Source organism: Mustela lutreola, chromosome 1, assembly GCF_030435805.1.
Source record: "Mustela lutreola isolate mMusLut2 chromosome 1, mMusLut2.pri, whole genome shotgun sequence".
Lineage (NCBI taxonomy): Eukaryota > Metazoa > Chordata > Mammalia > Carnivora > Mustelidae > Mustela > Mustela lutreola.
Genome location: NC_081290.1, coordinates 285,357,604 through 285,385,070, shown reverse-complemented (window position 1 = coordinate 285,385,070; position 27,467 = coordinate 285,357,604). Strand labels below are relative to the sequence as shown.

General features: G+C 46.4%; 1 protein-coding gene across 8 annotated transcripts in view; it reads left to right on the top strand.

Annotated features, from left to right (window-relative positions):
• KMT5B (lysine methyltransferase 5B) overlaps window positions 1-27,467 on the top strand; it is a 53,499-nt gene that overhangs the window by 15,319 nt on the left and 10,713 nt on the right. For 6 of the 8 annotated variants that reach the window (XM_059149760.1, XM_059149738.1, XM_059149745.1 and 3 more), the window contains 9 exons: window positions 4,385-4,620; window positions 10,319-10,466; window positions 13,770-13,838; window positions 18,224-18,389; window positions 18,597-18,706; window positions 20,382-20,548; window positions 20,840-20,859; window positions 20,940-21,076; window positions 27,106-27,302. In XM_059149760.1, the coding sequence (XP_059005743.1) occupies window positions 4,461-4,620; window positions 10,319-10,466; window positions 13,770-13,838; window positions 18,224-18,389; window positions 18,597-18,706; window positions 20,382-20,548; window positions 20,840-20,859; window positions 20,940-21,076; window positions 27,106-27,302 (1,174 nt within the window). In that variant the 5' untranslated portion in view covers window positions 4,385-4,460. The other 2 variants (XM_059149780.1, XM_059149728.1) reach the window with 2 other exon arrangements.

The following is a 27,467-nucleotide window of genomic DNA, read 5'->3' as shown; positions in this document are numbered from 1 at the left end:
ACCTACCCTCGAACCTTCAGAAGAGATCTCCAACCCAGCTGCTTCCCGCCACCTTCCTGTGCTGCTCCCAGCTCCCAGTATCCTCTGGTTCATGGCAGTAGCCTCTTAACTGGTGCTTTCTCTTATGTTCCCCAGTTACTAGTAGCAGCATTAGAGCTGCTTTTTTTTTTCTTTTTTCTTTTCTTTTATTTATTTTTTTTAAACATTGATTTGTGAGGTTTTCTCCAAATAGTGAGTAGCTAGCATGGGCCTTTAAAATAGTAACTCGGACCGCATCATTCCTGCTTTCCGTCTCCCTGAGTGTTCATGCCCGCGTCTCAGCAGTGGCTTGGAGGCCCTCTGTTACACGTTCTAGCCATCCGTCTGACCCTCGCTCATGCCCCTGCCCCGCTCACCCACCACAGCCACACTGGGCACCGGGCTGGTCCTCCGCACACTCACTGCTGCTCCCCCTCCCCCGACTTTGTGCTTGCCCTTTGCTGGGGCATGTTATGTTCTCCTGTTGCTGCCTCGCTTCCCCTCCCCCACACTACCTGGAACACTCCCCGCTGCTGAGAAACTGCTCTATTTTCTCCAAGGTGCTTGCAGTGACTTGTTATTTCCTAGAGATTTCTTCATTAGAATCTAAGCACATACGAGGGCAGAAACCTGTTTCTGTTCTTTGCTGTATCCTCAGGGCTTGGAACCAGAATATAGTAGACATCTAATAATTTTCCTAATGCTTTTACACACATGACCCTTGAACGCCCCCATGCAGTCAGAATTCCACGTACAACTTTTGACTTCTTAAAAACTCAGCTACTAACAGCCTCAGGTTGACCAGGAGCCTTATAGACAAAGTAAATGGTTAACACAAATTTTGTATGTTGCATGTGTCACATACTGCACTCTTACAGTAATGTAAAGCTGCAGAAGATGTTATTAAGAAAATCGGGCGCCTGGGCGACTCAGTGGGTTAAAGCCTCTGCCTTCGGCTCAGGTCATGATCCCAGGGTCCTGGGATCGAGCCCCGCATCGGGCTCTCTGCTCTGCGGGGAGCCTGCTTCCCTCCTCTCTCTCTGCCTGCCTCTCTGCCTACTTGTGATTTCTGTCTGTCAAATAAATAAATAAAATCTTTAAAAAAAAACCATAAGAAAGAGAAAATAAATGTATAGTGCTGTACTGTGTTTATTTTAAAAAACTGAACAAAGAAGTGGACCCACAGAGTTCAAAACCAAGTTGTTTTTTTTTTTTTTTTTTTTTTTTTTTTTTTTTTTTTTTTTTAAAGATTTTATTTATTTATTTGACAGAGAGAAATTACAAGTAAGCAGAGAGGCAGGCAGAGAGAGGAGGAAGCAGGCTCCCTGCTGAGCAGAGAGCCTGATGCGGGACTCGATCCCAGGACCCTGAGATCATGACCTGAGCCGAAGGCAGCGGCTTAACCCACTGAGCCACCCAGGCGCCCCAAAACCAAGTTGTTAAGGGTCAGTTGTACTGGGACATCAGAACAGAGAGAGATTTGTAGTTAATGCCATTTAAAGAGTGGCCAGTACTCCTTTCTTGAAATTTTTTTCTGCCTATTTTGGGATAAATTCCAGGTTATTTTTGCTCGTAAATAGTTAGTGGCCGCTTAGCTCAGACACTATCAGCCAAGTCAAGACCAAGGTGGTGTTTCTCTGTGAGCCGTCTGGTCCTGGCCAGAGAGACTGGGCCCTGGTTTCTGTTGGGAGCGGGACCTCCGTGGGCATCGGGAAGCCTTTCGGCCTTGCTTGCCACCCAGTGTCCTCAGCTTCTATTCGCCGCGGTCTGTTCCAGCGTGGGCTGTGGCAGTGTTTGAAACTCCATCTCCAGCTTCAGTGTGGACGCGTCCTTTTGGCGGGCGCACTTGCCGGAGAGCCGTGCCGCCAGCAGCCGCCACACTCGGCGGGCAGAACGATCGGTGCCCAGTTAGTAGGATCTGTGTTCATTTTGAGCTAGAAATTTTTTTTTAAGATTTTATTTATTTGAGAGAGAGAACACGAGCTGGAAGAGGGGCAGAGAGAGAGAGAAGCGGACTCCCCACTGAACACGAGAAGGGGCTTGATCCGAGATCACGACCTGAGCCGAAGGCAGACACTTAACCGATTGAGCCACCCAGGCCCCCCCCTTGAGCTAGAAGTGTATAAGCTGCTCCCAACTTTCCAACAGTTTCACTAGAACTGGTTTTACAGCAAAATTCATTTGTGAATGTAAGTCACGTTTTTTGCCTTAATGACAGCCGCTGTTACCTGAGCAAGTGGGGAGTGTGGAGCTGCTTGCTGCTGAGGTGAATGTGGCCCTGCACGGCGCGCTCGTCCAGTGAAATTCAGTCGTGTGCTCTGATGGCCGGGCTGACACCTGAGTATTGAAGTTCCAGCACAGTAGTGTCAGTTGACTGAGACGAAAGGTGATGAGTTTGCTCCGATTTGGGTAGATCATTAATCCTCAGTTTAGTTGAAACTGTGTGTAAATTAGAGTGATCTCAGGCTCTGTTGCATGAACTGGGCTGAAGTGCACTGATTTATTGGCAAACTTTTCCTAATTCTCAGGGAAAAAAATTAGGGCACTAGGTATAATTTCCTCAGCTTAAAATTTTGGCGTCTGCCCTTTACCCTAACGGATGACGGAGTGGACGAGTAAGCAACTGAGAGCAGTCGCTCTGCCACGGGGGCTGACGTCAGGACAAGCTGCTGGGCTTCGTCCGGGTTTTCTGCTTTTGATCTCTGAGCGGGGGTTGTGGTTGGGTAAGTGTCTGCTCTTGGTTTCAGCTCAGATCATGAGGTCAGGGTCATGGGAATGAGCCCCGAGTTGAGCCCTGTGCTCAGCAGGGAGTCTGCTTTGGACCCCCTCTCTCTCGTCCCTCCCGCCACTTGTACACGTGCACATGCTTTCTAAAATAAAGGAAGATTTTTAAAAAATGAATGTTTTGTATTTTTGTTTGGTATCATTAAAGGTATGACCAGGTGTACATTTCTAGAAGTACTTCAAGATAATGTATCATTTGTGTTGTTTGTGGCTGAAAAAAATAAGGGAAATTGGCCTTTGGGGTAGGAAGAGATCCTCAGGCAGCAGTGCTGGGTTCTCCTTACTCTGCCACGGCCAGTGGTGTGGCCGGGGCGTGGGACCTCTCCGCCTCTTCTGGTGTCCGATCCGCCTGCAAATCGGAGGAGTTGTACTGGGATCTTAAAGCCCCTTTAGCTCTGAAGTTCTGTGTGTTTGCACTTTCTTATCCTGGAGCTCTTTTTTAGTTTGATCTACAATAAAACATGATCCATAATGAGGCCGTGCCACGGACCTCCCTGTTCTCATTCCATGACCAGCAAAATGTAACCTGTCGCACCCTTACTTCCACAGGTTCTTACAAATTACAGGCATCCCTCACTGCTGAAGTTATGGAGTTCCCAATTTCAGCTAATTAAAATTCAGATGGTGAAGGATATCTCTGTTTTAGCAAATACCGTTTCTCAATTTCTCTTGCTGTTGTAAAGGCAGACATTTCATGACGGGCAGTGTTTTGCTATTTGAGTGTCAGTCCCTGAAACACCTTGATGGTTAGTTTCACATTAACAGCGAAAGACAAAGCTGTTGTGGACAAAACTGAACTTAGATACTTTTTCTTAAGCTCTCGGAACAGAAGAGAGAACAGTAGTTCTCGCACAGTTAACATACCGTTACCAAAGCATGTCAGTTGGGCAGATTGCTGGGCTGTACCTAAGTCCCAGCATAACAAGGTGCAAAACGAACCTTCCTGGTGGCTGCGAGGGAATACTTGGAGCGTTTTCTATTCACCGGGCTCTGAGCACAGCGCAGGCGACATGCACGGCAGTGAGCTCCCTGCCTGCGGAGTCGGGGTGCTGGAGGCCTCAGCACGGCACTGGATGGCTTGGGGCGCCAAGTGGTCTTTAAAGAGTGGAAACTTTAGTTACTAAATTACCTCCCCTCCCCCAAAAGGCTTTATTCTACACAGAGAGGTATGGGGTTCGGCCCTTGGCTGCCCCCCGCGCCTGTGGGCTCCTCTCTCTTTCTTCCTCTTGGCACTGTTGTGTGTCCCCACCCGTTCCTCAGTGAACTCTAGGGGGCGCTTGTTCTTGGAGACCTCGAGTGGCCCGGCCCCGTGGCACGCCTTGGATCATGTCCACGCGGACTCAGGGTGCCCGGTGGGGCGCCCGCGGCGGCTGAGGCTCGGCTGCTCCTGGCCTTCCGTCCTCGCCGCCCCAGCGGAGCACCCCCCACCCTCAAGGCCGCGGGCGGGCGGGGTCGGCTGCTGCTCCTCCGTGGCTCCCAGCACCGAAGCCGTCATGCCTTGGAGCTTTCTCAAGGGTCCGGGTAGTGGGGGCATCTGTGTACTTACCTCCCGGTTCTGTTTTCCACATTTTGTCTCTGTCAGGAGAGAACGTTGGAATTACTCTCTGAGCTACCTGAAGAGAGCGACTCAATGCACCTGGGTCAGGCGGTCTGTGGGCATGAAGTGGTTGGGAGAATCCAAGAACATGGTGGTGAATGGCAGGAGGAGTGGAGGCAAGTTGTCTAATGACCACCAGCAGAGTCCGTCGAAGTCGCAGCACCCGGGCAAGGAGGCCACGAAGGCCGGCAGACACGCGGTTGAGCGGCGGCCAAGCAGATGTATGTACACAGCTCAGCCGCCTCCTTTTCCCGGTCGCCTGGGCGGGCATTCCCGGCAGCGTGGGATGTGTGTGCTGACTTTCCCGGGCCCTTGTCCGTGGTCTCACAGTTCAAGTGCGTGTTTTTACCCTTTCAGAGTTAAAACGGTTCTTAGCACCTGATGTGCGTACCTCTCGGGTAACGCTTAATACGGTCGCTGTAGTTACGCTCTTAGATCCCTGACCCAAGTTCTGTTTTGTAGAATGTGTACCTAAGTGCTCAGTCCATTCTGTAAAAAAATATTCAAGTGCTGCCACTGGATTTCCTGCGAGTTCAAACTGTATTTTTTACATCTGATGTAAGTATGTCTTTCTTTGAAAGCTTAGCAATATGTCATCAAGTCCGCTGTGCAGGGGAAGTGGACTTTAGGGCACTGTCCCAAACTGTCGCCGTTGTTTCCATTTATACGGGCTGAACAGTCATTTATCCTGACACGGGAGCACGGGTGATGACGAGCGGCTTCTGTACCTTGCTACCTCCTGGCTTACTGCCGAGAGTTCTGAGAGCAGGGGAGTGCCCCAGCATAAGTGTGCACCTAAGTAGGCAGCTGGCTGAAGGTATCTGAGGGGGTACAGCCATGGTGAGGAGGACAGCTTCCTCCGTTCCGGCTGCTCCCGAGGCTACGTTAGCCGCCTTCCGGGAGAGCCTAGTTTGCGTTGCTGCGGGCCTGTCCGGAGGCGAGCTGGGTTGGCTGGGGACCTGGAGCAGGTTCGGATACATCGCACCGGCTCTGACGGTGCCCTCCCTGCTGTCCGGACACTCACGCACTTCACTGGGCCTGGGCCGCCCCCAGTGCTTCCGTCGCAGTGCAGGTCACTGCGGCTGTGAAAACGAGGCAGAAAGCCCCGCTTGGGGTAGGAATTAGAGGGAGAGCCCCAAACTGAATACATGGACACCTGCTCACCCCGGAGCACGTGATGGGAACCTGAAGGAAGTGAGAGGTGTCGTGGCCCTGGCTAGTGGTATTGCCTCTGGTCAGTGGATGAGGCAACTTTTTTGGGTTACTTTTCTTTGTTTTGCTTTTTCAAATGGCTGTTGGCCTCATTAGTTTCATTGTTGGCTGTACACAATGACACAGAGAATGATCATTACATATGCTGCACTCTGCCAAGTGCAGACCGGTTCTGAGGACGGGCTGGGAAACCCCAGCGAGTGTGGAGATGGACAGCGTCATGCTGAATGTGACTGCACAAGAGTGGTACAACGTGAGAGCCTAGAGTGAAGCAGAACGGGGTTGTGCTCCATCCTCAGTAGCTACAGCGACTTCACCTGACAGCAGAACTGCAAGGTACGTGACGCAGCAGCAGACAAAACTGAAGGGAGAAATAGAGAATTCAGCAGTAATATGACTTCAGCTTTCACTAATGAATTGAACAACCAGGCCAAAGACCAACAGGGAAGGAAGACTGAAACAGTACCCTAAACGAGTTCTTCCCGACAGACAACTGTGTCACGGACCACACGGTGAGCAGAACACACGTCCTTCTTCGGTGCACATGGAATGTTCTTCAGAGTCGGCCGTAGGTTGGGCCATGCAACAAGCCTCAATAAATGTTGGAGGATTGGAATCATACAGTGTATGTTCTCTGATTACAGTGGAGTAAAGTTAGAAACAAATAACAGAAATTTGAGAAAATTACAACAATTTGAGAAATTAAACAACACACTCCTAAATAACCAATGAATTAAAGGGGAAATCCAAGAGAAATGAGAAAGTACTTCAAGATGATTGAAAACGAAGATACAACATACTAAAACTTACAGGATGCAGCTAAGGCAGTGTCTAGAAGGAAATTTATAGTTGTGAACACCTGTATTAAAAAAGAAGAAAGATCACTCTTCATCGGTAACCTAACTACTTACTTAAAACAGCAGAAAAAGGAGAGAATACTAAACCCAAAGCAAGCAGGAGGAAGGGGATAATAGAGTAGAAATTTACAAAGTAGGGAAATAGACAGCAGAAAATCAGCAAAGCTAAAAGTTGAGTCTTTGAAAAGAGAAGAGGATCACCAAAATGAGCAAACCTTTACCCAAGACTAACCAAGAAAAAGAGAAGACTCGAGAAAGAAAGCGGTGACATTACTACTGGCTCACAGGAATAAAAAAAGGTTACAACTCAATATTCTGAACACCTGGATACCAACACATGAGATAACTTAGATGAAATGAACATAGAAAGTAACAAACTACCAATACTGATTGAAGAAGAAATACAAAATCTGAATAAACCTGTAGCAAGTAAAGAGGTTGAATCCTTAATTTGTTAAAAAAAACAATACTAAGAAAATGGCGGGCCTGGATGGCTCTGTTGGTGAATACTGGCAGATATTTAAAGAAGAATTAACCCCAGTTCTTCACACACTGATCCTAAATACAGAAGGGAAATGAGCACTTCCTCAATGAGACCACTATTATTCTACTGCCAAGACCAAAGATATCACAAGAAAAAATACCAGAAAAACAACAGACCAATTGATTTCTAATAAATGTGGGTACAAAATCCTCACTAAAATAGTAACAAACCAAATCCAGCAAGAAGTGGGAAGGGTTCTATAGCACAAGCAAGTGGGAATTATCCCAGGAATGCAAAGTTGACTTAATATCTGAAAATTAATGTAATACTACCATATCAGTAATATGAAGGACAAAAACCATATGATCATTCCAGTAGATGCAGAAAAAGCATTTGACAGAATTCAGCAACACCCTTCCAGGGTAAAAACACTCGACAAACCAGGGATAGAATAAGTAATTCTTCAACCCGGTAAAGAATGTCTACAAAAACCCACAGCTGATGTCCTGTTTAATGGTGAAAGATTAAATGCTTTTCCCCTTAAGGTCAGGGCTAAGACAAGAATATCTGTTCTCGTCACTTCTGTTCAGCATTGTGCTAGAGGTTCTAACCACAGCACTTAGGCAAGAAAATTAAAAGGCATCCAGATTGGAAAGGAAGAAGTAAAATAATCTGTTTGCAGATGACATGACTGTGTGTATAAAAAATTCTAAGGAATCCACTTAAAATTATTGGAACTGATAAATGAGTTTAGCAGGATAGAATCAGGATGCAGACAATAAAAGTATAAAATTTATATTCTGAAAACTACAAGTCATTGTTGAAATTTAAAAAGACCTAACTAAATGGAAAGACATCCCATGTTCATTGATTAGAAAACTTGGTATTGTTATGATGGCAGTACTCCAGATTGAACACAGTCCCTGTCAAAATCTCAGTTGGCTCCTTTGCAGAGAAATTGGCAAGCCAATCCTGAAATCCTTGTGGAAATTCAGGGGACCCAGAGTAGCCAGAACATCTTGAAAAAGAACAAAGATGGCACACCTGCACTTCTCATTTTCAAAACTTCCTGCAGAACTGCAGTGTTACTATATTGGTATGTGGTTAGACACATATCCATGGAATAGAATCCAGAATCTGGAAATAAACCCTCACATTTACAATCAGTTGATTTTCAACAAGCATACCAAGAAAAACTGGGTATCTACATGCAAAAGGAGGAAGCTGGACCCGACTTCACACTGTGTGTGAGAAATTAATCAAAATGCACCAAAGACCTGAAGTATAAAATTCCTAGAGAACATAAGCACATATTTTCATGACTTCAGATTAGGCAGTGGTTTTTTAGGACACTAAAAGCACAAGGAACAAAAGGAAAAATAAAGATAAATGGAAATGCATTAAAGTTACGGGCTTTTGTGCTCTAAGGGAGAACCTCAAGACCATGAGAAGACACTCACAGGATGGGAGGGAAAGAAATTTTCTTTTCATATCCTGTGTCTGATAAAGGACTGGCATTTAGAATATGCAAAGAACTCGTACAAGTCAGCAGGAAAAGACAAACTCCAATTCAGAATGAGCAAGGGAATCTGCATAGATATTTCTCCAAAGATACACAAATGGCCAGTACGTGAAAAGATGCTTGAAATCATTAGTCATCCGAGAAATGCAAATCAAAACCACAAGATACCTCTTCACAGCCGCCAGAATGTGTCAAACTAAAAGGACAGATAGTAGCGGATGTTGGTGATGATGTGGAGAATTTAGGAACCGTCATACACTGCTGGTGGAATGTAAAATTGTGCAGCCACTTAGGAAAAGTCTGGCAGTTTCTCAGAAGGTTAAACACAGAGTTACCATATGACCTAGCGCTTCCACTCCTAGGTGTGTGCCTAAGAGAATGGAAAATATAGGTCTACACAGAGACTTTTACATGAATGTTCATAGGAGCATTATTCATAACAGCCTGAAAGTAGAAGCAGCCCAGTGTCCGTCAGCTGATGAATGAACTAACAAAAGACGATCTGTCCACACAATGGAATATTATTTGGCCTATAATAAGGAGCAAAGTACTGCTGTGTGGTACCACATGGATGAACCCTAAAAACGTTATGCTAATTGAAAGAAGTCAATCACAGAAGACCTCATATTGGATGATTTCATCGATAGGCAATTTGCAGACCAGGCAAATCTGTAGAGACAGAGAGTAGATCAGTGGTTGCCGGGGCTGAGGGGAGGGAAAATCAAGTGACTGCCGCTCGAGGGTATGGGGTTTGTTTTGGGAATAATGAAAATGTAGTAGAATTTACTGTGGTGACGGCTGCACAGTTCTGTGAATACATTAAAAACCATTACACTGTGTGCTTTAAATGGGTGAATCCTATGGTATGTGAGTTACATTTCAATAAAGTAGAAAATACAACAACTTGGATACCTTTTAAATACCTACGTGCAAATGGTTTGATTCCAAAACATACACCTGCCTTTCCATAGGGGCTTCCGTATGTTTCGTGTTCAATTTGTTTTTTTGAGAGAGTGAAGAAGAGGTTACCTCTCACTGGGTCCTTCATTCTTCCATGCCTTACTTGTGAGAGGCTTAGAGCTACGCTGAAGAGACTGTCCCTGACCTACAGAGCCAACGCCAGTCAGCACTGATGAACTTCACCCAGCCGAGGGTGGCCTGGTCTGCGCTGTTTCTTCCGCCCCCAGCCCCACTAAGTTCCGGTAGTTATCTGGGGCACTTCCCTGCTGGTATCCATCCGTTCACAGTCTGTTTCAAGTAGGTCGGAATCGGCCTGCTCCCCTCGCTCCTGCCACCGAACTCCTTCAGTCGCAGGCGAGCTGCCTAACCGTGGGCCTCCGCCGTCGCCAAGTGGGGATCGTTCTCCACTACCGCCCCAAAGCGGGAAGGTGAAGTAGTGTCCTCCGGACTCCTTTTGCCCCTGGGGAGCCACCGTGCTGGCACTTACTGCGGAGCCCGTCCTGTGCTCTTCCCGGGTCCTCGCCCCTCCCCCCAGCCGCAGTGGCCTTGACGTGGTCTCGCTGTGGTGGTGGGCATCCGCTCCTCCCTGTTCCTGTCTCCCGGGAAGGGCCCACGTGGCATGTGAGCCCAAGGTGCTCTCACCTGGTCAGACCCTGTTCTTGGGAAACCTGACCCTGTCATCTCCTAACGACAGGACTCTCTGTGATTTCCCGTGTTTGGTTCCCTGTTTATGCAAAAGGTACTCAGTCCTCAATTAAACAGATTGAAACAAGTGGTTTCAATTCTTAGTTGCTGGCTTGAGAGGGCAGTGAAGCTAAAGGTTTTACGGGTAAATAGAAGTCGTTGTCCATTTGAGTTAACTTTTCTTTCTCTCCTTTTCATAGGTAATGGTAATTCGGGATTTGAAGGGCAGAGCCGATATGTACCGTCTTCGGGAATGTCTGCCAAGGAGCTCTGTGAGAATGACGACCTGGCGACCAGCTTGGTTCTTGATCCTTATTTAGGTTTTCAAACACACAAAATGAATACTAGGTAATTGTGAGTCTTTATCCTGAAGTGGAGCAGATGATGATGTCGAATTTAAGAAAAGAGATGCTAATTTTACTTCTAGTCAGAATTTAAAATGACATTAAAGGAGATTTTCTATATGTGAGCCAAGAAAAGCAACAAAAGCTTCTAAGGGTCTTGTCAGTTTTAATTCCGTGTTCTTATTTTATCTCAGGCTGTTTCTATTAAAATATAAAGCCGGAGGAGCATCTCATATTCTGTTTTACATGTTAATGATAATTATCTCAGCTGAAAGAAAAATCTTGTGAAACCTTGAAAATGTATGTGATTTTTTTTTTCTGCTCAAAGTAGGTTACATCAGGGTTTTTTCCCCCCATGATTTTATCATAAACTTTTCTTCTTTTAAATAATTGCAACTGTATATAAGAAATTTTGCCATCATGCTTAATCTTTGAGGTTCAGCTAATCATTGTAGAAGTGAATATTTTTAAATACATGCTTCTGTTCAGGAAGCAGATGAGAGATGCGTAAGTGCTTTATTGAGTATCACATGCCCTGTGTATGAGGTGTTTGAGGAGATGTAACAGTGAAATCTGTAATATTATCTTAAACATCATCTTTCCCCCAAAAAAGACCATTAGAAAATTTCATAACTGCCACCACACACGAAGTTCGAACTTCACAACTGTTCTTTACCTCTTGACTTGAGTTGGCAAAGGGTTCTCAAGGCTGGTGCAAGAGTGTTAACAGCAGGGACTGGACGTCAGGCCGGTTCTCGGCCTGAGCCCTCCCGTCCTCCTCACACTTGCGCTGATCTTTGTAGCTCAAGGGCCAGTGACAGCCGTAGAGGGACCTGATCACCAAGTGACTAGTCGCTGCTAGTGGGGTGAGGGAGGAGCTGGTGAGTAGAGGTGACGAGAGGAAGTCTTGCGCCATTTTCCATTTCAGCTCTGTTCCTTGCTCGAATTTAAAACAAGAGACCATATGATTCATTTATCAATTACATCCTAAATCAAGAAAGAAGTAATTCAGATAAAAATGAGCCTTTGGTATTTTCTTTTTTCCTTTTTTCTTTTTTTTTTTTTTTAAGATTTTATGTGAGAGAGAGAGGGAATGAACAGGGGGAGAGGGAGAGGCAGACGCTCCGCTGAGCAGAGAGCCTGACGTGGGGCTCAGCCCCAGGACCCCAGGATCATGACCTGAGCTGAAGGCAGATGCTTCACCGACTGAGCCCCCCAGAGGCCCCCGAGCCTTTGGTGTTTCCCCGTGATTTCCCTTCATCTTTCCTTTCCTTGCTAAAATGAAGTGACAAGTTGCCGTGGATTGAAGACTTACTGAAACAGCCCCAGCCGTCAGAGGGGCAGAGACCTAGATTTTCTCAGTAAGCAGGTGGATGGCTGTTGTCTAGAAAGTCAGCAGGACCGGATACCCTAGATCCAGTTAGAATCCGATTTGGATTGTTTTGAGTCCATTTCCCTTCTTTCCCCAGTGAGGCCGGCGCCCGTTCTCCTAGAAGGTCTTGATAATACTTCAGAAACGGGACTCACTTTCACATAGAAGTCTGAGAGATACTCTGGGTATGACTGCAAAGGCCCATAATTATGACCCAGAGTCATCCAGAACGAGAAGAAAGAATGAACATGACATTCATCATGCCTTGTATACTAAAACACGGGAACACGTAAGCTGTCTTAGAAAGCATCGCACCAGAATTCAGTTACTTTCTTGGTGGAGGACAGATTTCCTGTGTATTCACTTCCTCTCCCCAGCCATTTGTTCCAAAGATGAGCTTCTGCAATAGGAGATGATTCCGATTTTTAAATAAAAGTCCTCCTTGACGACTGCTTCCCACACTTAGTTTACACGTGAGTCACTTGGGGAGTCTTGTGCAGGCGCAGTTTCTGATTCAGGAGCTGTGGGCTGGGGCCTGAGATGCTCCGCTTGTAACCAGCTTCCACCTGTGCTTGGAATAGCAAGGTCCTAGGCCATCTGACCTACTGAGCTTTGTCATGGTGTCATCAGTGTTAAAAAGTTCCTTATCGGTAGTTTCCTATGCTCACGTAAAAACGTGTGGTCTGGGGCACCTGGGTGGCATAGTGAGTTGAGTGTCCGACTCTTGGTTTCAGCTCAGGCTGTGATCTCGGGGTCGTGGGATTGAGCCCCGCTTCGGTCTCCGCACTCAGCCAGGAGTCAGCTTGAGACTCTCTCCCTCTTCGGCTGCTTCTCCCTCTCTCTCTGCCAGCCTCTCTGCCTACTTGTGCTCTCTCTCTGTCTGTCAAATAAGTAAATAAAATCTTAAAAAAATTCCCTAGCTGGCTCCCTTATGAATGTTTATGTTTTAATCTTGATAGATCCCTACATTTATGGACAAGTAAGTCACGGTTATACCATGATTATTTAGAAATGGTATAAATAAAGTGGTAATTCAATTTATTAGGAAATATTTAGATTTAGTTGACTTCTGTTAATTATGAACATGAAATTCTTCCTTTCAACCAGAGAGCGGAGTTGCTAGTCATGCCTCTGATTTATTTTTTTTTTTTAATTGTCTCTGATTTTTTAAAAAGCGTATGGAGAGGGACACCTGAGTGGCTCAGTGCGTTAAGCATCTGCATTCGGCTCAGGTCACAATCCCGGGTCCTGGGATCAAGTCCCACATCAGGCTCCTCTGCTTATGCTCTGTCTCTGTCTCTCTCTCTCACTCTGACAAATTAATAAAGAAATAAAATCTTAAAAAAAAAAAAAAAAGGCACATGGAGAGGTGATAGTTTAAAGCAGGGGTGAATGCCTTGCTAATACCTTGTTGTAGGCGGCATGACCTGGAGGTTCCCATCTCCTGGGGAGTGGGGCACGCTGGGCAAGAAACAACACAATGAAGGAATGGGGAAAACCTTGCCAGGAATTCTGGAACTTTTCTCTATTTTCTAATCCAGTTTATACTTCGGCCTGTCTTACCCTTTGACTGCTGTGACCATCTAATTTTGTTTATTTATGAATTTGGCTTTAATATCCATTGTGGGGTGAGAATTTATAAATCACTTTAAATGTGACTTTAAAATCAAGTGCTTGATTAGAAAACATAAAGACATTCTTAGGCGTTCTAACTTAATGTGATCGAGGGAGAGAGGCTGTCGCGTGGGAAGGAGAATTTGGGCATCTTGGCCTTTGTCACTGTGCTGAGTCTGCCCACAGCTTCCCAGAGCTCTTGGGTGTCACAGTGTGGTTAGGACTTGTGGGATGACGACTATTGAAAGTCTGTTTAGAAGTTATAAGAACAACTTATACAAATAGTTTTTATCATTGTTGTTTGTTTTTGTATTTATATAGCGCCTTTCCTTCGAGGAGCTCAAGGCATTTTTCAAAATCTGACAGTTTTCCTCACAACAACCCTGTGAGGTAGGTAGAGCGCATTATGAACAGTAGGAAGATACCTACTAACCTGTGTCAGTCCGTGCCGTGTTCCTTTGTGTTAAGTAATTGGAGGTGTCCGCATAAACACGATTTTTAGAGCATTTTGTAAACCGTTTAAAAGAGTCTGATGTTAGTAATAGCTGCATTTAAAAAACCACTTGTACTCCACAACAGGGTAATTTTAAGAGAAAGCATTCATCAAAAGATCAGGAGTCAGCCCCTGGGATTAGCTGAGCACTGAGTGCAGGACTCAGCCAGGTATGTCTGGTGGTCGTTTCCTTTCAGGTCCAGAAGGAATGAGGAGCTGTGGTTCTAGCATGATTCCTCAGCGTCTGCCAACTGTCCGTGTGCAGTCGAACTTTCTTCAAAGGGGAAATGTGTTCGCAGTGTTGCCTCACGGTCTTCTTATTTCATATCTTAAATATTTGAGCATTTCTCTCTCTTCTCCCTCCTTCCCTTGCCCCCTTCTCTGTCCCCCCCCCTGCCCCCCCCCCCCCGTCAGCTCTTGGGTGTACATGCTAACGGAAGGGCACGGTAGTGCAGCTAACACACACCTGCCGCTTCCCTTCATTGCCACAGTGGTCCCTTGGGTTTGGAAACAGAAAAACCAAATAGCAAGAAAGCCTGGGAAGTCAGTCTCTGGAAAGAGTGGGGAACAGGTGTGTGGGAGTGTGAATTCATGTTTCTTTCTGCCCTTTTTAATAATAAATGAATTAAGTGACATATTTTTGTATTTCTTATACCAGCCGTTGATCAGACATGTAGGAAGAGAAAAACATTTGGTTCGTTTCAAGTTGTAAAATCTGTGTTAAGAGAGGGAAGAGGGACATACTGATGTGGAAATGCCAGCGACCTGTCTCTTGTCTGCCCTACGATGCCATTTGCCACCCCCCAGACACCGAATTCAAAAGTAGATATTTGAGTCCAGTCTCGGTCTCTGGCTGGGCTCTGCTGTGCTCAGTGGCGAACGCGGGTCAGATCCTCTTCTGATCATGAGACAGCAGAGGGCCCTCAGCGTCTGCGTCAGAGAGTGGGACCGGGCACATGGCCTTGGTAGTAATGGTCCCTCCGTTAACAGTCCTCATGAGGCCCTGTCCCCTCACGGATGGAACGAGCTTTGTTTCGCGTAAGCTAAATATTCTTCCAGCTCCAAGAACCGTGGTGTGAGGGTCGTTTTGTACACTTTGCGTGGTAGGTTTAGAACGATTGTGGTTAAGGTGAGGACAAAGGGTATTTTTCTCCTCAGGAATAGAAAAAATAGTTCACTTTTCCCTAGGGTTTTCAGTGCCTTTTGCTCTGGCCCTATTAGTTGTAACAGTTACGTGACCCCGTAATCTATCTCCCCGCTTATCTGTTGTGACGGGCTTTGACTTGAACCGCCATCCAGGGGGTTTTGATGCGCCCCTATAGGGTCATCGAAAACCTGTCCGTCCCCTTCTGTCTGCACCCGGAACCGTCTCTTCCTCCTTTGCCTCACTGTCATTTCACGCCTGGGGCAGCCAGCTGCGACAGTGCGTTTGGACAGGAAATGCCATCTAAAGTGAAATGGGGGTCCTCACCAGTGGGTAGCAGCAGGGGACAGTTGCAGGGGTTTTGTTTGTGCTCGAAGCAGTCGAAGTGGGGAACGCAGAAAGGAAGTGGGCGCGGGAGACCCCAGACATACTGCCCCCGGACCGACGGCCGGTTGTCTCGGGTCGGTTTCAGCGCGTGAGTTACTTGGCATCGTGAGCAAAGAGGAAGCGGACCCAAGGAGAGCTGGCAGGTGTTCTCCGAGACGGGGGGCGGGTGTCCCGCGGCAGAGCGCGCACAGAACGCCTGTCGGGAGGAGCCGGCCTCCGTTTCTCCGTTTCAGGGCTGTAGCTTACATCTGACGCGTTCTTAGGAGCTTTAGGTGGATGTCGCCCTGACTTGGGCTTGCTTTCTAAGGCATCGAGTCGTCAGGTCAGTTTAAAGCGTGAAACATGGGGAGACGGCTCGGTTCCCCGCCGCCGACATCGCAGGTGACTGCTCGCATCTGCTCTAAGTGAACGATTGCTTTTCTGCTTCCTTCTCAAAACGTGGGTCCTCGGGACGCCTGGGTGGCTCAGTTGGTTCAGCAGCTGCCTTCGGCTCAGGTCATGATCCCAGCGTCCTGGGATCGAGTCCCACATCGGGCTCCTTGCTCAGCAGGGAGCCTGCTTCTCCCTCTGCCTCTGCTGCCATTCCGTCTGCCTGTGCTCGCTCTCTCCCTCTCTCTCTCTGACAAATAAATAAAATCTTTAAAAAAAAAAAAAAAAACGTGGGTCCTCTCTTTCCCGCCATTTCATAGTCTGGCGTGCTCGAGGAGCTGTGCCGGAGCCGACAGCTGCCGGGGCGTTCTGTGTGTCCTTTCTCTGCAGGGAGCTTCCCAGTGCAGCGCTGGGGCGAGGAGGCTTCAGGTCTTCTAAGAAAGCCAGTCTCAACGAGGTCTCTTCTGGTGGCTGCGAGTGAGTGGTTTCATATTCTGTCGGTGTGGCAGTGTGGATGTTCCCGCAACTCTGCAGGGGATTTTGTAGATCCTTTTAGCTGTGTTCCCCGAAACCCTTTCCCGACAGCCTAGAGACCTTCTGAATTGTTTAAAGGACTTGCACTCGCCTGCCTGTGAGAGCTGGTGTGCTGATTGATTGAAATGGAAAATAATACAGGGCATTGTCCCTGTGGTCGTATGATCTCTCCGGGATGCGCCTGGAGTCTCAGTTCTGCTCACTGGCTGTGGGAGGCTTACTGACACCTGAGGCTGTGCTTGTTGGTTCCCGGCGAGGGTCAGCTTGCATTTCTAGAGTGGAGATCCTCTAGGGGTCCTGTCCAGTAAACAGCACTCCCCCCACTCGGGGGCTCACGTCTACCCTCTTCCTTAATCTAGCACTTTGCCTCAGTGTTGCTGGCCAAGCAGAATCCCTTAGCCCCTATTCAACTCTTTGAATTCACCCGCGTTAAGATCCTCTGCTTCAACTTCCCTCACTCTGCCGCCACCACTCTCCTCACTGCTCAGTCACTGTCACCGCCAGAAGCCCTTCCCAAACAGACCTTACCCTTAGTTACAGTCGCCACACTTGGAAGCGCTGTCAGCTGTGGTTTGTACCCTGTTCCCTTGCAGTAGTGGAGCTGTGCCCCTGCTTAGCGGCTGGGTGCAGGTGTGTGTCTCCTAGTCCCAGAGGGGTTTTCCATTCAAGAGCAGCGGTCGTGTCTTCTCTTCTATTTTTTTCCACACCAGCTGTGTACGCAGCACCTAGTAAAGAATGCTTGGTGAGGTGCTGTGGCTGGAAATCTCGCTGACGTGTGATGAGGGCCTGTGTGATGGCTTACCTGGAAAAAAGTTCTGCTTGGATTCTCCCTGTGCTGGAGTTAGTGCCAGATCTTACTTCCACATTCGTGCGCACAGCGTTCACAAGACGTGCATTTTTAATTGTTGGAGTAAGATGCATAGTTCAAATACATTTTCTTCTCCACCACTAATACTTTCTTCTTAACAGTTTTTTTGAATAGCGGTCTAGCTCCTATTTTATTGTTGGACATTCCAAAAACAAAAAAACTTTATTTGGGAAAATAAATCAAAGGAAATTGACACGAGAAGAAGTTTTGAAATTAAGGTGCAAGTACACGTTTTACTGAGAGAACACAGCTTTAGAATAAGGGGCTTTACAGAGTCTTTCTCGGGCCATGATGGTGCAGTATTCTGAAGGCATGGCTGGTTTTACGTAGAGGCCCTTCAGGATTCTACCCCAGCGGTTTTTCCCTTTGAGATCACCAGTCCAGCAGTATCCCCGCTAGAGTTGTGCTTTTTGCAAAATTCTCCTTCGCTCTTTGAATGCACTTATCAAAGCTTGATTTCACGTGGGTGTTAGAATGTTAAGACATGTTTTGGGAGCTCCTGGGATACTAGTTGGTTTGGGATTTTCTAACTGTGCACATGGAGAATGTTGTTGATGGCGTGGCGTGGTTTGCTTCATTCCTCTGAAGCTCATTGCCTTGACTCTGCTGGTTTGGTTCTGCATGTTTTTAAAAAAATCCTGTCATTCTAACTCTCAGACGCATTCTGTTCTAGATATTTTGTACCATCCAAAGTAGCTAGCTCGCATGAGCCCAAATCAGATGGCTTTCATCTGAGTCCTCTGGTCATTTCTCAGTTAAATGAGGTAACAGTAAATAAAAATATCAACATACAGTTTGAAGAAAGAGAAGTTCTAGTTCTTAGTGAGCACTATTACTTGAGCAGTAGTTATCAGGATTATTGATTATTGTCTTTTTTAAGTCTGGCTGTTTTTAGGTTATTATTTCTTATCTCAGGAGCTCACAGCAGTGTCCCAGGGATGATGACAGATAACTAAAGTGAATGTTTTGATTTTGTTCAGATTTCGGCCTATTAAGGGAAGGCAAGAGGAACTAAAGGAAGTCATTGAACGTTTTAAGAAAGATGAACACTTGGAGAAAGCCTTCAAATGTTTGACTTCAGGCGAATGGGCACGGCATTATTTTCTCAACAAGAACAAAATGCAGGAGAAATTATTCAAGGAACATGTAGGTTTATTGATAAGATTAATGTTGTTTTTCTGTTTGGATAAAAGGAAACTGAAGCTTAAATTTTAGTGAATACTGAAACAGAGTTTGTTACTTAATTATCTTAAATGTTTTACATTGTTGGTGATGGTTTGCTTTTATAACTGAGCAAGTCTAATAGGATAAACAATTTGATACAAAGTTAATACCTTTTTTTTTCTGTTTTAGGTATTTATTTACTTGCGAATGTTTGCAACTGACAGTGGATTTGAAATATTACCTTGTAATAGATACTCATCCGAACAAAATGGAGCCAAAATAGTTGCAACAAAAGAGTGGTAACTATTATACTAGTATAAACCCATAGCTTCGTTTTAATTAAAGGGCTCTCTTCAGTAACTGCAGAAGTGCCGAGAAACTTCTAGGAAGGAGTGAAGCCAGAGCTCACCGTACAGAAGTCAGGGCAGTGCCAGGGCCTTGGCCCAGTGACCTGGGTCAGGACAACAAAATTAGAAATTTCACTTGAACCAGACCCTGTCCCTAAGCCACCGTACTGCTTGTCTTCCTTTTACTGAGCCTGAGTGCAGCTCGGCGATGAGGCTACTGAAAGCCTGTAGGCACCAGGGCTGGAGCCCCTGGCTTCAAGAGTCCATCTCCTGCTGGCCTAGAGGAAGGTGGGGTGTGAAGTCTTAATGATCCTAGGACTTTCACAGATGGGAATGTTCTGCTGCATTGCCTGCCTCAATGTCCACACAGACATATGTGCCCGTGTAAGTCAGGTGGTGAAGTTGAGCCCAGGTAGGAGGGAGGAAAGTCATTTAGGAGAGAGAGAATATGGGATTATGTGTTTCCTCTGATGCCTATTCTTATGTTATCTCCCAGGACAAGGAACGTGTTGCCCCTCTCATAAGCTGCCTTCAGTCCCTTCAGTATTTTTTATAGCAAAAAGGTTAGAATCAGGTACCCGAGAATGGGATGGCCAAAGAGCAGCACGCCCAGGCCTCTGGGATAGGCGTGTGCACGTGAGCGTACATGGGAGCATCTCAAGCCCGGTCCCCTGCTCCGTAGGCTCCCTGTGTTGTAGGCGGATGTTGAGCTTTGAGGTCTTGTCTTCTAGAACTGCGCCGTCCAGTGCAGTGGGCACCAGCCACTTGTGGCTCAGTGTGAGCTGTCTCTGTGCTTTATGTGCCAGATGTTACATTAAACTGTAGTTCTCATTAATATTTCTTCTATTGATGACCTGCTGGAATAGGATTGGGGGTATATTAGGCTAAAATACACAAAAAGTAATTCCACCTGGTCTTTCTTTTCTTTTTTTTTTTTTTAAGATTTTAGTTATTTATTTGACAGACAGAGATCACAAGCAGGCAGAGAGGCAGGCAGAGAGAGAGGGGAAGCAGGCTCCCTGCTGAACAGAGAGCCTGATGCGGGGCTCGATCCCAGGACCCTGGGATCATGACCTGAGCCGAAGGCAGAGGCTTAACCACTGAGCCACCCAGGCACCCTGGTCTTTCCTTTCTTAACGTGGCTGCTAGAACGCAGAGGAGTCCGTGTTCGGCTCCTGTCATATTTCTCTTGGATGGTGCTGCTCTAGAGGGTGGCATTCCAGTCCTGGGTCCCCGAGGCATTTCCTCCTGCTTGTCTCTGTCTCCCTCATCCACTGTCAGCAGGCTGTGTTCAGGGCCACGGGTACCAGAGTCCTTCCCGCCTACAGAACACGACAGTGTGTGCTGCAGGGGACGCAGACAGGGGGGTGGCGCAGCTTCCGGCCTGGAGTGCCTCCCGGGCTCTCAGAGCAACCAGGCAGCTGCACAGGCAGCCGGGGCACAAGGCAAGAGAGGGCGGCAGGGGTGGGCGAGGACGGAGCCTGGTGGAGGTCCCAGGGGCTCAGCTGGTAGACACACAACTAGGCATTCTCAATTTCTACTGTTGATTGGACAGGCTTATTTTATTAAAAAGAAGCCTTGTTATTTATAATTACTAGTAATTTTTAACATGACATATTTTAAATAGGAAACGAAATGACAAAATAGAATTACTGGTGGGTTGTATTGCCGAACTTTCAGAAATTGAGGAGAACATGCTACTTAGACATGGAGAGAACGACTTCAGTGTCATGTATTCCACAAGGAAAAACTGTGCTCAGCTCTGGCTTGGCCCCGCCGCCTTTATAAACCATGGTAAGCTGTGCTTGTCGGGCGGGTGCAAGTGGCGGGCAGGACTGCTAAGACTTGGCATGGCCTCGTCAGACCGCCTAAAACCTCGTCTCCCTGCAGAGGAGGTGGGCGATGGGACATCTTTATCTTTCCCCACCAGCTTAGTAAATAAATAATGATGTGGTTGAACTTGAGACATAAACTTCTATCGAAAGTTGTAAAATTATGTGGAAAGCTTATTTCAGATTTCTGTAATTGTTCGTGTTTCAGATCTTATCTACAGTTAATTGACTTTATCTTTTGGACATTTTTCAGATTGCAGACCTAACTGCAAGGTAAGCAGAGACCTTTTTTATTTCCTGTGTTTTGTTTCTGCCTCACCTATGAGTTTCTTAATGAGCCGTTTGTATTTCAGTTTGTGTCAACCGGGCGAGATACGGCGTGTGTGAAGGCCCTGAGAGACATTGAGCCTGGAGAAGAGATTTCTTGTTATTACGGAGACGGGTTTTTTGGAGAAAATAATGAGTTCTGCGAGTGTTACACTTGCGAAAGGTAGCGTATCAAGTAAGGCGGTTGTGGGCACGAGCTGATGTCACTTCCTCCATGCACGGTGGTCTTCTGTGTTCCGTAGCCTGGCACAGCGCGCGTGCGCAGCCAAAGATGCAGAGCTCTTCAGGGACGTTGGCACTTCAGCCTGTGAAATGTTATTACCAGCTGCTGCTGCTTCTGAGTAGCCCAGGATGCCAGTGTGCCTAAAGAGAGAATGGGAAATAACACACGTGTGCGCACACACACACACACACACACACACAGTGCAGAGTGGGTTTGCCCAAAAAATGGCAGGTGACATTCACCACTGATAATTTGGTAAAAAGCCTGAAGTTGTCTTGGGTATTACCAAACTGTGGCTTCTGGAATTTTTATGGTTTGTTTGTTTTAATTTTTTTATCCGCGTGTATTTGACACACCACAGTACGTCAGTTTCAGGTGTGCAGCATAGTGATTCGACCTGTGTTCACGTTCTGCTGTGCTCACCACGGGAATTTTTATGTTTTGATGTCCATGCTTTTCATAATTCCTGAGTTCTGTCTCTTCCTTAATAAGGAACCTCTTGTGACCCATCAGGATTCTAGAGTGCATGTAGAAATCCCCCAGATCGGACGTGGTGGGTCTGCTGGTTCCCACTCACTCATTGCACGGGCTTCTGTATGGAAGAGCTCCCAGAGGTGACCTCACGGGCTTGTCCGGCTTAGTGCTGCGGGAAGTACTGTCACAAGGCAGTGCACATTGGCACAGGCCACACAGCAGAGCAAACCTGGATTTCTTGGATCCGTTTTTCTTACCTTGTGCTGTGCTAGGTGCTTTACGAACCCTGACTCGTTCGGCCTTCACGGCCATCCTGAGAGAGAGTACCAGTGACAAGTCCACATGGCAAGGACAAAAACGGGAGTGTCTGAACCCCGGGCAGCCAAACTTAGAGCCCTCAGCCTGTACAGTTCATACTGCTTTTGCTGCTTCTCCCGCTAGAAGCACCCAGCCTGCAGCCAGCCAGCAGCCAGCCAGCCTGCAGAGAGCGAGGGAAGCCCCGGAGGCCTCCCTCCCCTCTTTCCAGGTAGCTTGAGGTATCGCCCTATGTCCCGAGAGAGCAGAAGCCTAGAGCCCTGGTGCTTCCCCGGCCATTTCTCTCCCGTCACCGTGGTCCTTGCCACAAGGAATGGCAGAAAACCTGTGCCGCTGAGTTTTTGCCCCCTCCCTTTTTTGGGGGGGGAGTGGGGAGTGGGTGTAAAAAATGTATTTTCTACATAAATAGTGGTTTGAATGTTGGTTAAATCTTAGAGCAGCTCACAAAAAGAGCTCTAGTCCACGGAGTGGTTTAATTATACTTGAATAATGCCTCACGACGTGCCTCAGCCGAGTGCCGTCTGCCGGAGCTAAGACACTGGCCATACTTCGTCAGCTGTGAGAGCTTGAGCAGCTTAGGTGCTTTCTGTGCCTCACTTAGGCCATCTGTAAAGTGGGGATAACACTAGAAGCGAGCTCACGGGGTCACTGTGAGGGTTAAATTTGTTATTTCCCATGAAGAACACAAAACAGCACAGTCAGTTCTCAGATGTTAGCTGTCAGGTTACTTTATGGCTTCTGGTCATTTGCCCATTGGAATGGAAGCTCTATGGAGGCAGAGATTTCTCAGCCTTTTCACTCGCTGCTGTATCCCCAGCCTCCGGAACAGTGCCTGGCACTAACTAGTGGGTTCTTGATAAATATTCAGTCACCGAATGAATGAACGCAGCAAGTGGCGTGCCGAATCAGCTTTCGGAGGCGGCTGGGGGAAATGTAACCGTGTACTCGGGATTCCGAACCCGGCCTGAAGCTGCTCTCTTCCTGGAATCGTGTGTGTCCTGCTCCTCAGGCACTTCTGTGCTCTGCGAGCCTCGGTTTTTCACTGGCCAGGTGGGGGTAAGCCCACCTCCCCCACAGGGTTAGTGTGAGGAGTAAGCAGACACATGAGCAGATCCGTTCACGGTGGAAAGGCTCACTCCCGGCAGGAGCCAAGGCTCTTTTCACACTGTTTGAGCACATCGATTCAAAGGTTGATCGCAAATATTCTTGAAAGTCTTAGGAACACCCAAGAGGGTGAGAGGATTCAGACTCACCCAGTTACTAGTCAGCGGTTACCTGAGTAGTTGACTTAGGTAAGGTCTGGTATGTGCTGGGTGGACAGGCCTAGTGCGATGCCAGCTGTGAGGGCAGCAGTGACAGGGACATGCACACGTGCGCTCTGCCGGGGGCTGCAGGATGAGAGAGGCGGGCGAGCGGAAGGCTTACGATGGCTCCGAGCTCATCGGTAAGCGTCCAGGATGCATTTGATGCTCCTTTCTGGCTGTCACCATCCTGATGATCGCTGTTGGGAATGGAATGGGTTCCTGAGTAAGTGCTGTGGATTTTACTGCAGAAAATGTGAGAAATAAATTCTAACGAGGGACCAAAAAATATGAAGGATTAGATTATTTTTTAAGTTTATATCAGAATATGTCTGATGATAGCCAAGAAACAATTTCTAAAGTAGAGTTAGAGGAGATTTGCATTAGTGGGTATCAAAAGTAGCCAGGAAACTGTTGTGATCAACGCTGGATGCTGTTGGCCCAGAAGTGGACAGGCGGATAAAAGGACACGAACAGAGAGGCCTGAAACAGAGGTGAATGTGTGTGAGATCTGATAGCCCACACGGGGAGGTGATTTGTCTGATGAATGATGTTAGTATCATTCGTTCTGCATCTGGAAGAAGACCAAGCTGAGTTCAAGATGGGTTAAAGATTAAAATTTTAAAATACAATACAAAATTGTTAGAAAAAAATAGGAGAATAGCTCTCTAATCTTGGTGTAGTAGAGATGTTTTGAAAGAAGTAAGGTAAAAAAACAGTGAATACAAAAATGTTTCAAATGTCAAAAATAAAATCAAAGACAACTGATGAAACGAAGGGAAAACAGTACGCAGATGGTAAAACGTTAATAACCTGAATAACAGAAAGCTCCTGGAAGCTCCAAAGACAGACTCTAGAAGAGAAAGGTAAGGAGGGTGCCGCACGGAAAATCATGGCCATAAACAAGGCAGTTAGAACAGTAATCAGGTGTTCGTTGTCGCTGTCCATTTGGCGAAACGTGAGAGAGAGAGTCTGTAGTGGCGGTGAGGGTGCGGAGGAACAGGCACTCACCCCGTTAGTAGGGCCGTGCGTTGTCTGACAGCATCGTTCAGAGTAAGTGCGCCTTCTGCCTGGGGTCGGTCCCCCATGGACGAGTCTCTCCTGTGGAAATAGCCCTCGCTAGTCAGGAGTTGGTTTGCAAGCAGTACAAGGACAGTGTTCACGGTGGCAGACAAAGACAAACATCTGCACGTTTCACTGACCACCGATGTGGAATGATTGACCACATCATGGAGTGTTTGTTCATTCAGTGTGAAAAATACAGTTTCCAAAACCCGTGTTCAGTTTAGATGTGTTCGTCCATCGCATGACGATAAAGCGGATTGTGGAGTGTTACCATACATTTTGGTTGTGTTTTTGGTTTTGTTTGCTTAAAAAGGACTAACCGCATAGACGGGTGCGTGGACCGTGGCAGAGGAGCAGGGGATGACACACGGGCAGGCGGTTAGCGCTGGTGCCGCGGCTCCGGGCGTGCAGGCGGCTGACTGGCCTCTTGGGCTTCCTGGCTTAGATCTGGGATTGTTCTGCTTGTTGCACAAGCTGGAGCACGTCTCCCTTGCATACATTAGAAAGAGAAAAGCAGGGAAGTAGAGAAGCAGAGGAATAGTAGAGTTTTACTTAAAATAAAAAAAAACCTCTAATTTCCAGAAAAAATAATTCCACCATGATTATTTGTATTTAAGCATAATTTAAGTATGGCCCATTTTTCGAGACATGAACCAGAAATATTGTAGGTTATGGGGGAAAGATCTGGAATATCTCAAAATACTGTATTCCTCTCTTGATCCCTGTAAGATAAAATCACCTTTGACATTTCTGCATTTTCTCTGCACACGTTTTTGTGTGGAGTAGAGTGGGAACTGCTTGTCTGTCTGGGTTGCAATTACCTGGATGTTTTACCAATGACTTTCTTTTCTTTTAGATTTTATTTATTTATTTGTCAGGCAGAGATCACAAGTAAGCAGAGAGGCAGGCAGAGAGAGAGGAAGGGAAGCAGGCTCCCTGCTGAGCAGAGAGCCGGATTGGACTCGATCCCAGGACCCTGAGATCATGACCTGAGCTGAAGGCAGACGCTTTAACCCACCGAGCTACCCAGGGGCCCCTACTGTGGCTCTTTTTCTTTTTCTTTTTTTTTTTTTTTTTTTTTTAAGATTTTATTTATTTATTTGACAGGCAGAGATCACAGGTAGGCAGAGAGGCAGAGAGAGAGAGAGAGAGGAGGAAGCAGGCTCCCTGCTAAGCAGAGTGCCTGATGCGGGACTCAATCCTAGAACCCTGGGATCATGAACCAAGCCGAAGGCAGAGACTTTAACCCACTGAGCCAGGCACCCCCCTCCACCATGACTTCTAACACACTTCCCAAGATCAGAACTGAGGCAGCCACACAATAAGTTTGTTGTGATTTTTTTTTTTTTTAAGATTTTTTTATTTGAGAGAGAAGTGCACATACGAGCTTGGGAGGGGCAGAGGCCAAGGGGGAAGCAGGCTCCCCACTGAGCAGGGAGCCCGATGCGAGACTCTATCGTAGGACCCTGAGATCGTGACCTGGGCAGAAAGCAGACGCTTAGCCAGCTGAGCCACCCAGGCTCCCAGTTTGTTGTGATTTTTTTTGCAGAAATGGTAATAAAAGTGGAATACCAGATCTGTTCTGGAAACGTATAGAAAGCAAGAATGCTCACCCTACTTATCAGAGATGGTTTTGGTGATGGGTTTAGATGTGTGCCCCCTAAGCTATAAGAGGTAAGGTGGTAGGAAGGGGAATTGAACGTTTTGTTGTCCCTTAGCTGAAAGTGGAGCACTGTGGTCACTTGGGGGAGGAGTTGCTGTGTCTTCAGCCACATCCTCAAAGGAGGGAACCACATGCGGAGGCCGGGCCTGCCCCCAGACTAGAGGGCGCCCTCAGCCTTACTGTGTGTGACAAGCTGAAGACAGAAGCAAGTCAGTGAAGGCAATTTTGACCAAAGGGATTTTTCATTTTTTAATTGTAATATGTAGCACCTTTTTTTTTTTTTTTAACCTCACTAATTTACATTCTCGAATTGAGCTGAGTAGGAATTCACCAGTACTCACTGAATAAAGTTCATGTCTGCAGAGCTATGTGCCGTAAGGTCAATGAGAGCCTTTCCTGAGCACTTTCATATCAGAAGAATTTACAGAAAAATAGAAATTATTTTAAAATCTAGAAACTATTAGAGTAAGCTACAAATGATTCTTGTCCTGTGATAAAAGCAAGTCTTTTAATGCCCTTTATTAAGTAACATTGTGTTAATTATGGTCATTCATGTTTATCTTGGTAACATGAAAGAAATTAAAGTTTTTATTGTTCTAGAAGTCAGATTTTCACTGATACAGTGTAGCCACCTTGCATAGATTTTTAGTTAATATTTGTCTATATCTAACATCGAGTTCTAAGTAATGAATTAATTTATGGAAATTCTCTGATTCCTTTTTAATTTGTTAATTCTTAATATGCAGTGTTGTGGAGGTAAGTTGTGTAGAGCAGAGCTGGAATACAATTAACAGATGGGTTAATTCAGCCACAATGTAGACCTGACTCTGGACTCACCAGCTTTGAAATGGAAAAATTAGTTATTTCCATCTACACCTGGACTTCAGGGTCTAGGAGTTTCTTATGGGCAGTGAATAATCAGTTGATAATAGTCACAGTAATTTGTTGTTTAAAGTTTAGAGGGTTTTCTGCATTAGTTTTCTATACATTTTTATAATTCTTTTGCGAGTCCTAGACTTGACAGATTTCCAGTGATTATTGAGGCCTCATCAGCGCGCCGCATCTGTTGACATGATGCGGTCGTGAGCCCTCAGCACCTGACCTTAGAGTAAGGACACTGTCTGTTTAACCTGTGCTGTTTTCTCTTTCAGACGGGGAACCGGTGCTTTTAAATCCAGAGTGGGACTGCCTGCGCCTGCTCCTGTTATCAATAGCAAATACGGACTCAGAGAGACAGATAAACGCTTAAATAGGCTTAAAAAGTTAGGTGACAGCAGCAAAAACTCAGACAGTCAATCTGTCAGCTCTAACACTGATGCAGATACCACTCAGGAAAAAAACAATGCAAGTAAGTAAGGGAGATTGATAAGCATCTGTCTTCTTTTATTATTATTATTATTTTTTTAAGTATTTTCACACAGTTGTCTTTCTAAAGTGTGCTTCACTTCAGTAGTTTCGATCTTTTAAATATTGAGAGAAGCTCTGGGACTCCCATGCTTCAGCAGCACCGCAA